Source organism: Melanotaenia boesemani, chromosome 6, assembly GCF_017639745.1.
Source record: "Melanotaenia boesemani isolate fMelBoe1 chromosome 6, fMelBoe1.pri, whole genome shotgun sequence".
In the NCBI taxonomy this organism is placed as follows: domain Eukaryota; kingdom Metazoa; phylum Chordata; class Actinopteri; order Atheriniformes; family Melanotaeniidae; genus Melanotaenia; species Melanotaenia boesemani.
This window is the reverse complement of record NC_055687.1, coordinates 31,370,914-31,385,427: the sequence shown is the minus strand read 5'-3', so window position 1 is coordinate 31,385,427 and position 14,514 is coordinate 31,370,914. Positions and strand designations below refer to the sequence as shown.

Genomic DNA, 14,514 nt, shown 5'->3' with positions numbered 1-14,514 from the left:
CCCTAACAGTGGATGAAAACCTCAGTAGCTGGCCGTGAAAAATCTATGTTCACTGTTGGAAATGAACAAAACTCTGGAAGAAGACAAGAGCATGTTCTGCTGTATCTGTGACTTAAAACTTCCAATTAGTCTCTTCTGTAATCGGATGCAGGTACACTGCACTGTGATCTAAAGTTTTCAGTCCCAGATTCAGTCCCATGCTGCCCCCTGTGCAGGGGACTCTATTGAACAAGAAGTTAAACTAAAAAACAAAACAAAAGAAAACAAATTATTATGCCAGTTCCTGTTCTTAGTTAGTCTTGTCACACTGATACACTGTATAGAAACGATGGATGTAGCCACTCAACACTCAGCAGTGTGTAGATTCTTGCCTTGGCTATCACTGTCTTGCTCTTTGAAACCAGACATTATAGCTCTGCATGCTGTGAATTCTCAATCAGATATTTCCCCTTCGCTGAACTAAACTCTGCTTTATTGTCCGTTTTGCTTTAAATTTATAAAATGAACGTAATTGTTTATTAAAGAATAAATAAAACTACTAACTAAGGCCATAAAATTCACTGAGACTTGGAGTCATTTAGTAAAAGCATTGTTGAATGTGAGTTTATTTTTATAATCACACAAGTTGTCTGGTTTTTGTGTATAACTCAGCTCTGAAACATATTTGCATTAACTTAATCTTTTTCATACAATTTATAAAAACACTTATCACAGATCAGGTGAAGGTGTTTATTCTCAATAAAAAAATGACATATTTATATGTCACTGTTTTTGTCTGCCCACTTTCTTCTTTCTCTCCCCCCTTTGCAAACTCTGTGTTCACACCTTTCCATGTTTTATTTTTTGCCACCTGTCTCTCACCAGGTGAGAGTGAGTATTAACGCAGTGTGTCGCGGTGACCTCTCCATAAGCCTGGAGTCTCCAGGTGGCACGGTGTCTCTGCTGTTGGATACGCGACCCAATGACGCCTCCACTGCAGGCCTGAAGAACTGGACCCTGATGACGGTGCACTGCTGGGGAGAGCATCCACAAGGCCTGTGGACCCTACAGGTGCTGCCTTACATGTGCACCAAGTCATTTACAGTGAGCAAGTGTTAGGTAGCTGAACTTAAATAGTGAAGCCTCACAGAGCCACTTCTACATGTATGAACTTTTAGGATATGAGAATTTAATAATAGTGTTATAACACACTTGAAACATTTTTTTTATTTTGCTTTATACTGTATTACTGCCTTTGATATGACTTTGAATTGAGTCAAGATGTTTCTGTGTCTTGTGACAAACTGACAATGGTCACAAAATGTGGTCAAAATTTTCTTGGCATAGCTTTTATACAAATTTTTACCACAGTTCCCTGGAAACCTTATTTCACATACGTTCCCTGATGATATAGAAATGATTTGCTCTGCTTCACATTGTCCTCTTCCAGTTGCTGTGGTGTATAGAAGTTTAAAAATAGCCCAGACCATCACAGCTCAGCTCAGCTTGGTTCAGTTCATTTTGCAATAGCAAAGTGAATCATCCTCTACTTTCATCTCCGAGCTTCAGCCAAGCATGGCAATCTTCATTTTCCTCCCCGCACTCTTCGTTTCCTTTTTTTCTGCTCTCATAGATGTGCTGATGTTTGATATGGAGGAAGGAGCTAAAATGGAAGGGAAATTAAGACTGGAAGGTTAAGTAACCTTGGCCGGGTTTGACAGACACAATGCTGCTGACATCTGATTAGAATCCATGCTCACAGACAGTAGCATGCTGAGGTCATTTAACTGTATATGTGTGGGTGGGTGTTAGCAGTAGAGGTGAGGGTGGAGGGGGTTGTCTTCTCTCTGTGTAGGTATGTGTGTTTGTGTGTGTGCAAATAGGCATCAGTCCTTGTAAACAGTTGGAGGTTTCTAGAGAAAAAGCTGTGAAGATGAAAGACATCCACCCTCTGTCCTCTATCACCTACCTCTTCCTGAAAACTCACAAGCTCGCGCACGCTTTCTCTCTGTCTCTCCCACGTCCTCGTTCAGATTTACTGTCCCCTCTGTGACCAATTACCAGGGCCCAGTGTGTCGCAGGGACGGGGAGGAGGCACAGTGAATCTGAGCCGCATAGCGGCGTCGCTGCTGCTCATTACCGGAGGGCCAAGACGAGTCGCCGTGATGCTCACAAAACGAATTAACGCTCAGATTTGACCTGCTGCATGCCTTAGTGTGGCTCTAATCAGCACATGCACATATGGAAGCACAATATCTTAACATGAACTTGCAGCAGGGTTCAATGAGCACCGCTCAGCTTTTGAATTACCGGCATCGACTTTCACTCTAAACTAAATAGTTACTGAAGATTAAACATAGCTTGATTTGCTAATTTAATGTTGTTTTATACATTTTTTTCTCTTGTTGCTATAAAAAGATTGTCTCTGACAAGCTTCAATGGCAATTAAATCCACTGTGATACAAAAAGAGAAATAGAGGACATGCAGGGCTAATGGAAAAGAGAGAGTGAAGGGTAAACTATAAAGTGGAGGCTCTGGAAATAGACTTTAACTGGACTATCTGCTGGATCAGTGCTTTAAAACTCAAGGGCAACACAGGATGCATGTGGATGGGTGTGTGTGTGTGTGTGGGTGTGTAGGGATGGCATCTGTTGAGAGTCAATATTGATTCGTCATGATGACAATTGTCAAAGAGTGGTGTGGTTCTGTTGGGATGAAAAGCAACTGAAGTGAAAAGGGAGCGAGTGTTGTGGCTCGAGGCTCAGCTGACCTTCCAGCGCTGTGAAGGAGATGGGACCGCAGGGCTGGAAACTCACTCTGCCTCTATTCTTATGTCTGCTTTCCCCCGTGCTGCTTCTACCGCCATCTGCAGCGCCTCAGCTCAGCTCAGAGCTTTTACTGTTGATCAGAGACAACACTGAAAGCAGTCATACAGAGAATAAACACCCAACGAACACACTGCAGGTTGCAGTATGCACTTAAACCAGGCTGATTTGGCAACATATTAAAAATGACAGTATATAATCATTGGTATCCATGACAGCTATAAAGATAGTCCCTCGTTCTCTTCCTTGGTTCTCACTCAGTCACCTGCTCTCACTACATTTTATTTGCCTTTTATTTGCCTTGTATAATGCAGGATGTTGATGTTTCATTTTATTTACAAAAAAAATTCAAAAGATCAAATATGGCCCAACAATCCTTTACTTTGTCATATTTGGAGTTAGGACTCAGTTAATAAGTGTGCTGTTGTGTTTTCTAAACACGACACCCCCATTCCTCTGGTAAAGCTTTAGATAACCAGCCTCGCCGTCCAGTCTGGGCCATATCCGTCTCCAACAAACTAATAGCACAAATTGGTGTTTTTTGTGAGAAGTGTTTATCTTATCAAATTATATCAAAGTTACTTCCTTAAAATTGTCATTGCAATCAGTGGTTACATCATTTATACGCACAACTCCAGATGGAAGCAGAAATAAGAGTAATGGGTGTCCTAACATCTTGGCAGATGTAAGAAAAACTAACTACATTAAAGAGAGGGAAATATGCCTCTTTATTGTTTAGGTAAACCAACCTTTTTTAGTGTGCATGTGTAATGCCCTAACAACTCCCATAATTGGTCACTACTTGCAGCATTTTCTTTGCTTCCTTTGCGCAACACAATAGGTTTTCAAAGAACAAGATGGAGGGCTGTTATTATTGTGCTCCACTTTCACAGAAACCTTGTCCCATATACACACAGAAAAACACACCAAAATTATAAATACACATATATTAGTCTCCCTTCCTTCCCACCAGGCTCCCATACTAACTCACCCACAGGGAGTGTGTGTGTGTGTGTGTGTGTGTGTCTGTGTGCGTGTGTGTGTGTGTGTGTGTGTGTGTGTGTGTGTGTGTGTGTGTGTGTGTGTGTGTGTGTGTGTGTGTGTGTGCATGTGCAGCAGTCTTTGAGCAGTAACGTCTCTGATTCCCAGAGGACTTTAAGACTGAAGCCGACAAGTGCTGCAGGAAAATAATGGCTCTATTTAGCCTGCAGCACTGTGGACACACACACAGACAAACACGTACATGCACAAACAACCATGCTGGCTGGCAGTGAGTGACAGATCATATATTTACCATCGTCATTCCAGGTGCATCCTCGGGAGTCGCTCCACTCTGTCTCGGCAACAGATTGCACAAACAAAACACACACAGTGATTAACTGATAACAGTACAACCTGGAGATGATTAATTATGCAGTTTGACCGATGCACATGGCCCCCAATATAAGTTATTAGCTGTTGTCTCCCACCGGTTTTGATTTGCTCTTTGCTTATTTGGAAAAAATAGCATTTTGGTCCTCTGTAGGAAGATGACAATTTACTGAATAATTCCTTACATGCCTCTTAATGCAAGAGTAAAACATTTATGCTCAAAGAGAAGAAGGTTATGTTGTGGATGTTTAGTCTAGAATGTGTAATAGACCTGATTAATTGCAAAAAAAATGCAAAGAGAAAACCTTAATATATCTTTCGATTCAAACTTTATAAAGACAGTAATGTATTCCTCTGTCATTAAAACAAAAAAAGTCATTTAAAATGAATTAAACGTCAACATGGCCAACAAACCTACAAACTAATGTCCATCACTTTACATTTTCAAATCATTAATTGTGTAAGTTGAGCTCTGTTGTACAGCTTTGTCCACTACTTCATATCAAAAGTGATGTTGGGGCAAAAAGAAATTTGGGAAATATAAAACTATCTGTCACAGGGGCAGATTTAATAATTTGTGACAAAAAAATGAAGGCCAGATCCAGAAAACTCAAAAAAAGATTTGACAAGAATAAAATGACATTGCAGTAATAAAGGATAGTTATATAGATAATGATAAAAAGATATATAAAAATATTTTTAAACAAGATAAAAAGATAGAAAAAGGAGAGATAAAACAATCTCAAAATTAGATTGTGATCAAACTTGCATCGATCTTTATGATAAGCATGAGACATCTACAGAACCAACTGGGTGTCCCTCAGCACACTCCAGTCCAGTAGCTGGTGGTAGCGCACCTCTGAGCTGGTTGCTAACCAGCACGGAAACCCAAAAGGGAGAGAAGAAGTAAATAAGAGAGACTGCAACTAAAATCATGTTTTCCTCTCTAAAGTGCCCAAGTGAAAAAAAAGTCCCACTATGTCAGTAAAATTGAAGATTTATCACAGACACTGCACTTGATTGGTTTTACTCTTATCTTTTAGATAGAATCTTTGCAGTCACCATAGGTAATTTTACGTCCTCCTCTGCCCCTATTGCCTGTGGTGTACCGCAAGGTTTTATTCTAGGTCCCATTTTGTTTTCTATTTATATGCTCCCCCTAGGACACGTTATAGCCCGCCATAACGTGTCCTTCCACTGTTATGCGGACGACACACAGATATACCTCCCGCTAAGACCAGGGGACACTGGAAGCCTAGCTGCTGTGTTAGAGTGTTTCAATGATGTGAACAGTTGGACGGCACAAATCTTTCTACAACTCAACAGTTCTAAATCTGAAATTATCTTAATTAACCCTCCTCACTCCACCTCCCATATTGAAGACAGTCTCGGTCCTCTCTCTTCTAACATCACCCCCTCTGCCAGAAACCTAGGTGTTATATTTGATTCCAATCTTAATTTTCATCTTCACATCAAAAAAGTCACCCAGTCCTGTTTCCTTCACCTCCGCACCATCAGTAAAATCAGACCTGTCCTCTCCAAGGCCCGATTTAGAAAAAGTTATCAATGCACTCATTTTCTCCAGACTCGACTACTGCAACTCCCTCCTCTCCATTCTTGACAACAAAGCCCTCTCTCGCCTCCAACTTGTTCAAAACGCAGCAGCTCAGCTTCTCACTGGTTTTAGCAAAAGACAACATATTACACCTGTTTTAGCCTCGCTGCACTGGCTCCCTGTACCTTTTAGAACTGATTTTAAAGTTTTACTGATTACTTTAAAAGCTCGTTTAAGTCTGGCACCCGGCTACATTACAGAGTTACTGACACCCTACGAGCCTCCCCGCAGCCTTAGATCCTCAGGCAGGTCCCTTTTAGCTGTGCCAGGGTCCAAACTCAAGACCTAAGGGGACTGAGCTTTTTCAGTCCGAGCCCCTCGACTCTGGAACGACCTGCCTGAGGAGATAAGGCTGGCACCATCAGTATCATCTTTTAAGTCACGTCTTAGAAAAATACTTTTATCAACTGGCTTTTTTATAACATTTTTATTTACTTTATTTATTTTCAAAATGTACTTGTGCATGTATCTTTTCATTGTTGATTTTATTACCTTACTTTGCTGTGTGCTGTTCAGCACTTAGTAAACCTTTTAAAAGTTTTTTAAAAGTGCTATACAAATAAAGATTTATTATTATTATTATTATTATTATTATTATTATTATTATTATTATTATTATTAAATGCGCAAACTTTGTCATCAGCTGGTGAACACAAAAATGAGAAATGCAACTAATTTATTTTATCATGTGAAAAGGTGTCATCCAAGAAACTATGCAGAAAGCTTTAAAACATGTGACTCTGTGCACAATCTGCACAAGCAAAAAGAGAAAAGCATCACTTCATCATGTAAAAAGGATTCAAACGAAGCAAAGAACTGATAACAGAAGTTACACCTTTGACAGAGAATAAAACGATGCCTATTGCAGTCATTATTAGGATAGTTTATTAAGTGACAATATTAACAAAATTTCTGTTGTAAGATTGAAATCGATCAATAACGGAAACGATAGTGTGATAATACGTTTTTACCATGACTCAGCCCTAGTGGCCACTTTTATGAGCGCTCTGATCTCGAACACAGTTGCAGGCAAATAATTTCAATAATGACCAAAGAAATCTACCAAGAGCAGAGAAACTTAGCATTCAGTTGCAAACCTTGTTCATGTGTAATTTGTCAATGACAGCCCTTACTTCTTGTACAAATATAATCTGCTTACAACCTGTCAAGGTGATCAAAATATTTAAACTGTGCTTTTTGCTTCTACCAACATACGAGAGTCCTCAAATTTCAGTCCTGTGATTTCTTATTGTTTTCATGGCATCATGTTCAGGACCATGGAGAGCGTGCAAGTGTAGCTTAATGTGCTGTACAGCAAGAATAAAGAAAAGATTTTTAACTGACCCGTAGTAATAACAAGCTATCGCTGCATACGTTTACCCTCTATTTGTGTAACACCTAAACGCTTCCTGTTTGTGGCTTTTTTTCTGCTGTAAATACTCACACAACCTGTTACTATAGGTCAGCTACCAGAAACCTTAATAAATCACACTGCATGATTCATTTAAATGCTCACCTCCTCAAATGTTGCTCTTTTTATGCTGTAAAACATATGCAACAGGGCCACACCTTTCATCCGCGCCCATCTTTAACACATCCTGACAGTACTGCACTTTTTTAAAACAGCAAAACACGGCTTGTGCCACAGAGACCGTGGGTAACTCTGACCCGCAGTCAGGTAATAAAAAGAGATGTCACTCTTCATTTTCAAATCCAGTTTTGTTATTTTGTCAGGTTTTGCTGTTAATTTGATGCACCACCACTAACCTTTTAAACATCTCCACTGCTTTCCACCACAGCAACTTGTGCAGATGCACTGTCAAAGCTTAAAGTGGAAACAGAATCCCTCTCACATTCAAGCAAACACACACAAACACTCTCTCATTCTCTCTGGCCCAAGGTGGATTTCTAGAGGTGCATATATTTGCATATATCTGCATGTTTAATGAGTTTTGGGAGATCAAGCGATCTGAGCGGCCCTTTGTGGGTATTTCTTTTTTTTTTTTTTTTTTTTTTTTTTTGAGCTTGTCTGTATTTATCAGTGTGTGTGTGGAAAGGAGGAGAGGGAGGGGCGCCTCCATGTAAATATCACCCACTGTGTGTTGGCACCCGTCACAGATGGTCGGGGGCGAGGGCACCCTGTGGGCACAAGATACCTATTTCTGTGTATCTGTGTGCTTTGTGTGAGACTGGGAGGCAAAAAGAGTGTGACTCCAAGTGCCTGAACACTTTGCACTGTATGTGTTTGTGTTCTTCGTTAACTGTGTGCGCTTGTGTGCGTGTTGGCTTTTTGCAGATTGTTCGTTCAGATAATCGCATTGCTGTGAGTGCGTGTTTGCAGTTCACTGCACAATTGTGTGTCTGTGTATGTGTAAATGTCAGTATTCATGCAGCCCTGTGTGTGTTTGTTCAGTTGTTTGTGTTTGGGCGTGCCGCAGAGTGCATGCACGCCTGTGCTTGTGTGTCTCCCAGCATGCAGTGGGGCTATGATGGCCCTGTTTTGGATGATTGATGTGTTGGAAGGAGCAGCGAGGAGCCCAGGTTGGGCCAAAGCCTCAGTCTGACACACTGCTGCTTCCCTGCTGCTTTACATATGTAGACACAGCAAGACTCCTCCTCCCCTCCCATCTGACACTGCCTCACTCTCACAACTCAGCCAAGACTCACAGGTTCTTTTTTGGAGGATTTCATTTTGAAGCTTATGTTTATTCCATAAGAACAAACTGAGTCCTCTGCTGCAGTCTACCAACTTCCTGCTTCCTGTTCGACACCAGATACAACCTGGTAACAACCGCAGATGTAACAGCCGTAATCCACTTTTTCTTTCTTACAGTTTTTACTACATATTATCTGGGCTCCAAATGAACTTATTCACCAACCATTGTTACCGGTAGGTTCCAAAAGTCCCCAACCAATCAAAATTTCCATTAGACACATATTTTTCAGGGAAAATAATCCAGTTAATAAATTAAATCTGTTTTTATTGACACTTTTGTCATGAAAATAACATTTTCTCAACGTTTTCTTTTCTATCTGTCTTGGTGGACTTGGTCTTCAGACTGATCAGGTGACTTTATTATTATTATTATTATTATCATTATTATTGTACAGATGTAGCTGTCCTCACAAAATGTTTTTTCTTGGTGAAACACCAGCGACTCACCACCAGAAAGCCATTTTCTATTAAACATTGTCTTTTTTTTCTTTGTCTCACCTCTTTCATCGTCAACATTCTCTTCTAGGTCTTTTCTTTTCTTGTGACCAGCCTTGTTCTTAACACCATCTACATGTTCTACACGTCACTTAGTTTATTTAAATGTTGCTCCTCTTTCAGCTGCACTTTGTTCTGGCAGTATTGTGTAAACAACACCACGTGGCCAATGGATGCATGATAGTGGATAATGTTCATAGGAAACGTAATGACTTTCATCACCTGCCAAATCAGTCAGTAACTTTTCATTAATACCTACAAAGAGGAATTTAAACCCACATGTGGTGGGTTGGCGGTGCATTTATTTAGAGTCCTGGTTGCCACACAGCCATTTTATTTAGTTTTTTTACTGAGTTTTTTTTCTGTTTGTTTGTTTGTTGTTTTAGTGCCACAGTCAATCATTTCGTATACTAGTACATCCGGCATTACCTCAGAAATCTTTAATTACACAGACAATTTAATATTTAGCTTTTAAAATCTAAACAACACAGTGAAGAAACAACGTAGTGTGTTCATATAGAGGCTTCTTCAGGTCCACTGTAACAATAAACGGTACTGGAAGTTATTCTGCCAACAGCTATGGCCCAGCTTACATAACTAGTATTATTTGATATAATGTTAATGAGCAGAAAAACACTTTACAGCATTACAATTTTCCTTCAGAGATAAATTAAATAGTTTTCATCTGAATTTTCGTTTGATTTTCTTTGACATATTATTATTATTATTATTATTGCTTATTTCTCTCTAGATATTGTAAAAAGCATAGCTTAACTATTTTGAGAAAGAATTTAAGATTATTTAGATTTAATTCTGACCTCTATAGAAGCTCTCATCCCCCACCTGCGAACACTGACAGCCCTGCAGAGCTCCTTCAGAGCCAGACTGCTGCATCCAAATCGTGAAGGAGAGCTTGGAGGAGGTCCGTGATTCTCACAGTAGACCACAAACACACTCAATATAATCCAATATAATTTAATAATGTACATACTTAATATATCAGTTTTTTTTTATCATTCTTATATATTAACAAGAAGTAGGTTTCTAAGGGGGGATATTTGTGGAGTTTGTAGGTTCTCTCCCGGCTTCCTCCCACAGTCCAAAGACGTGCATGTAAGGCTGATTTGAGTCTGTAAATTTTCTGTAGGAGTAGCTGCGAGTCTGATTGAATGTTTGCCTCTCTGTGTTGGACCTGGAGCAGCTAAAGCCTCCTCGCAACTCTGTATTTGAATAATCTGTTATGTTGAGAAACCACCGTTTTTTTTTTTTCTAGTCATTTTTTCAAACCTTTTTTTAACGGTGTTAAAAAAAAATACAAACAAACATGCGAGTCTGGCTGCTCTCGGCTTCCATAGACCTCAGATTTAAGTGTTTAAGATCTAGGAAAAATCTTTGAGTGTCCTTGATGTAACATATTAACCATTTTTGGAAGAATAGTCAGAGGTACAGTGCTCTGAAAAGTATTAATCCACCCAGTATTTCTTTATATTTTGTTTCCAAGTTAACAGACTTGTTATCCTATTCAGTAGTTTTCCAGCCTTTAAGTGTTGTAATGTTTTTGGACAATGGATGCTTTTTCATTCATTGCCAATCCTGTTCTTGTGCCTAATATTTTCAGAGTTCAGTTTATTACTTTTTTGTATGTTTCAGCCACTGATCAATGAATTGTTTATGAATTGTTTATGCAGTAAAAGGGCTCCCAGCCCAAAGGATGAGGCACTGCATTAACAAATACCACATGACCTAACAGAGGACGAAGTTTAAACTGCATCTTTGTTACAAGCAGACTATGGCAAGGACACATAATTTGTTTTAATTTCTTTAGTTACATCTATTTAAAAAATAATTTATTTAAAAAAAAAAGCTAATCATGACTGTTTTACAGACAGTAAATAGTATTTTTGCACCAACACAGCTTTTGCCAAAGAGACCAGTTCCTGGCATAGCTCAGCATCGTACTCAGTATGTCAAACAGTAACTAAAAATTATGTCTTTAAGAAAATCCAGACCTGATCCAGGACCCATGAGATGCATGTGGACATTGACTTGGTCCATCAACTGTTCACTGAAGCATCATCAGAAATGCTTTTATTGAAGGGAGAAAAGGCTGAGGTGTGCCAAATTACACAAAAACTGGCCTAAAAATCACTGTGAGATCATCAGAGAAGAGATCAAAAGGCAGCCAACATCCAACGAAGAGCTTTGGAAGGTCCCTCAGTAAGCCTGAAGAACTATTCCTGAAGATTACTTAAAGAAATTACAAGAAAGCTTGTAACTTTCCAATAAATCCCAGCAGATTTTCTTAGTTTTTTTGTTTTTTTTTCTGCAACATATAAAAAATGAGGGGTTGCTTATAAATTGTGCACAGTACCTTTTTACATTTAGGATTTGCAGAGAAAGGGGCAGTGGATGAACAAACATATCCGTAAACACGTGACATTGCCTTAAGTTACACACATGAGTTTATTCAATTAGAAGTATGAGAATGTATGGAAATGGATGGAAATCACAGATGAGTGATTTTAGAGGAAATGCTGTGACGTGTTGTCCCATATCAGCTGTAGTTGAGAGTAGTAGAAGGCTGAGATGACACACAGCAGCTTTCAGACTCGGCTGTAAAAAATGTGGATCAGGCTGACCTGGAACGGAGCCAATCCTTTTTGGGGAACAGCTTTATAAACATGAGGTTGTTTTTCTTTCTGGTCTCTCTCAGCAGTGTCTTTTCCTCTCTTGCTAAACTTATTTCCTCTCTCTGTTTTTGTTCTTTCCATTTTTCTTCTCCCTGTCTGTCTCTGTCCTGTCTTTTTTTTTATCTTTTGTTTGCCCACCTCAGTTTCACTATCTCTTTCTGAACTCCTCTCTCATCTCTGGCTCTTCCCCTATCACTGGGTCTCACTTTCCTCTCTCTGAGACTTGCTCGTTTCCATATCCTGCTATCTCTGCCGTCACTAATCCCCCCCCGCTTCTTTTCTTTCTGTCTCTGTAGATTCTCTCTTCCTTTGAAAATATTTCTTTCTGCCTTCTGTTCATCCGTTTCTGCTAATCCATCTATTTTCTTAGTCTCTCCTTTGTCTAAAAATCAGTCTCTTTTTTCTCTTTTTTTCCAAGCTTGGTTTGTCTCTTCCTGTGGATCTTAATTGCCGTAAAGGTAAATAAATTAATTGATCATGCCTGTGGTATCATAGCTGGTTTGGTTTTTTCTTAAATGTGTGTCATTGCTTTGTAGCCTGGAGCTGATCTTTTATGAAACATCACCACTAAAACATGTCAAAGTGATATTTTTCATTGGTCCTTAAGTCTGGAGAGTAACTTATGTATGAAATGAACTTCAGCTCAATTAAAAAAAAAATAAATAAATAAGCAAGCAATTTAAAATATTGGACTCGTGAGGTCTCCCAGCGACAGCGGGGTTACAGCTTGTCAGGCTGGTAGAGAGGCATGCTGGGAGGCATGCAGGCCTTATTGATCCACCTGTAGCATCCAGCTGTTTGTTTACCAACAACAAATCAATGCAGCTCTCAGCTGGGGGGGTGCCATGCCTGGCCTCTGATCTGCTCAGAGAACTCACACATAAACTCGCAAATAAAACACCTTATAGAAAACACACACACACAGATGATGCTATGGCATATCCTGAGAGCTTATATGGAGTGAAGTCTGTCTTTGAACAACTCTTTACTAAAGATTTAGTCTATTTTTAGATATAACATGATAGTTATGTAATGCTGATCTTTCAGAGTTAATTATTTGTGGGCAGATGTGAAATCTTCTTATCTTGTTTTACATCTTACTTTTTACAAGTTGAGGTACTTGATCCAAGTATTGGAGATCCTGGTTCAGAGTTACATTATTGATTTGATAGAAATAAGAGTAACTGGGAGTTTTACAGATGTCTCTTTACTGTTGAATCTGCTCACATGCAACAGTACATCAAACATCAGACGTTTTCTGAATGCGTTACACAAGCAGTGAGCTGGATTTTACTATTAATGCAGAGCTGACACAGATATGGTATTTGGTCAGGCCAGTGGAGCTGACCAATCAGAGCAGACTGTGACTTTTAGGAGCAACGTTCATTACTTGCATAAAAATAGTGGACTTGACTGACTAGACATTTAAAATCTGTTTATCTAAATTTAAGATATGGATTCAAAACTCCCCCTCTGGGTCGGCACTCCCCAACACAGTTTTTCAGACGTCTGCATGACTGGCTGCTGTCTGATTAAAGTCCATCTTGAAAAGGAAGATCTGTGTTTCTGCACACTATATGACACAATTCCTCATGAGGAACTGTTAAGAAAAGTTGTGTTAAAGAATTTTACAACTATTTTAGTGTAAAGTTTCAATTTGTGATTCAGTCCTGATTCATCTCAACCTCACATGACAGGACTCTCACCTCTGCTGCAACCTAAAGCTAGAATCAGACCACAACATGCATGTCTGTCAGACAGACAGGAGCAGAAATGAGCACCAAGCTTGACACTGTCTATTTTTAACCAGTGTAACTTGTCAGAGAAAGACAAACCATAGCATCTGGGACTTCTCATTCCCATCACAATACTGGAATGGCTCACTTTGTCATGAAGTTGGTGGATAACCCATCCTTTGTAGCTATAGTGATTGGTTTTATTAGGGCTAAGTGCATTATATATCATAGGCTAATCCCACACACGCAACATTTACAGGCTGAAGCAGTTAGCAGTTGCTGTCCTTTGATGGACCTTCAATAAAATTTATTAGACTCGAGAGAAAACAACAAAGCACAATGAAATTACCATTATGTCAGTAACCTTGCTAAACTTTGGTCAGGATCTGATTTATTCGTTATCATGACTCAAGTATCCCCCAAAATTACCCACTGTAACAAAATAATTGTGTATCCTAGTCTGGAAAGAACAATTGTGAGTATTTCTACATTGTAAATTAATGGACTTTTACTAACTCAAATATCAAATGATTTGAACCCATTAAAGAACTTTCCATTACATACTGCACAAACCTAAATATTTACACACAGATTTTTACCTCAATATCACAGATGTGACAACTGTAGAAGAGAACAATGCTTGAATCTGATTAAAGTAGCATGATATGACTTTCTAACTCATTTTCGTGACACAGTGACATTTGTTATGTACATTCCCAGACCCGTCATTGCACTTAACAACTTCTGTTTTTTGGGAAGCTGTGTCACTTTACCGCACCGTGTCACACAGAAACAACTGGATATGGACTGTGGCTGATTCATCAAACAAAAATGTAAAAGGGCCTTAATGGAGGAAGAGTGGTAAAGAAAGAAAGAAAAAGGCAGAGCAAGACATGAGAAGAATAAACACTGGACCAACTTTTACTGACTGGAGAGAGCTCAGGGTAAAGGCAGGATGCAAGATGGATGGATTAGCCGTCATTAGGAGGCGCCCAACTGAGAAAATCTGCCCAAGTTCAGTAGTGCGGCTTTTAAAGCCAAATGACCCAGCTTTTCACCAGTACTTAAACGCACCATGTATTTGTG

At 39.4% G+C, this 14,514-nt stretch overlaps 1 protein-coding gene across 1 annotated transcript in view; it reads left to right on the top strand.

The window, feature by feature from the left end:
* Positions 1-14,514, top strand: part of LOC121641066 (proprotein convertase subtilisin/kexin type 4-like) — a 214,339-nt gene that overhangs the window by 182,198 nt on the left and 17,627 nt on the right. Inside the window, exon 16 of the mRNA XM_041986940.1 lies at positions 865-1,050. Within this exon, the coding sequence (XP_041842874.1) occupies positions 865-1,050 (186 nt within the window). The remainder of the gene's footprint in view (positions 1-864; positions 1,051-14,514) is intronic.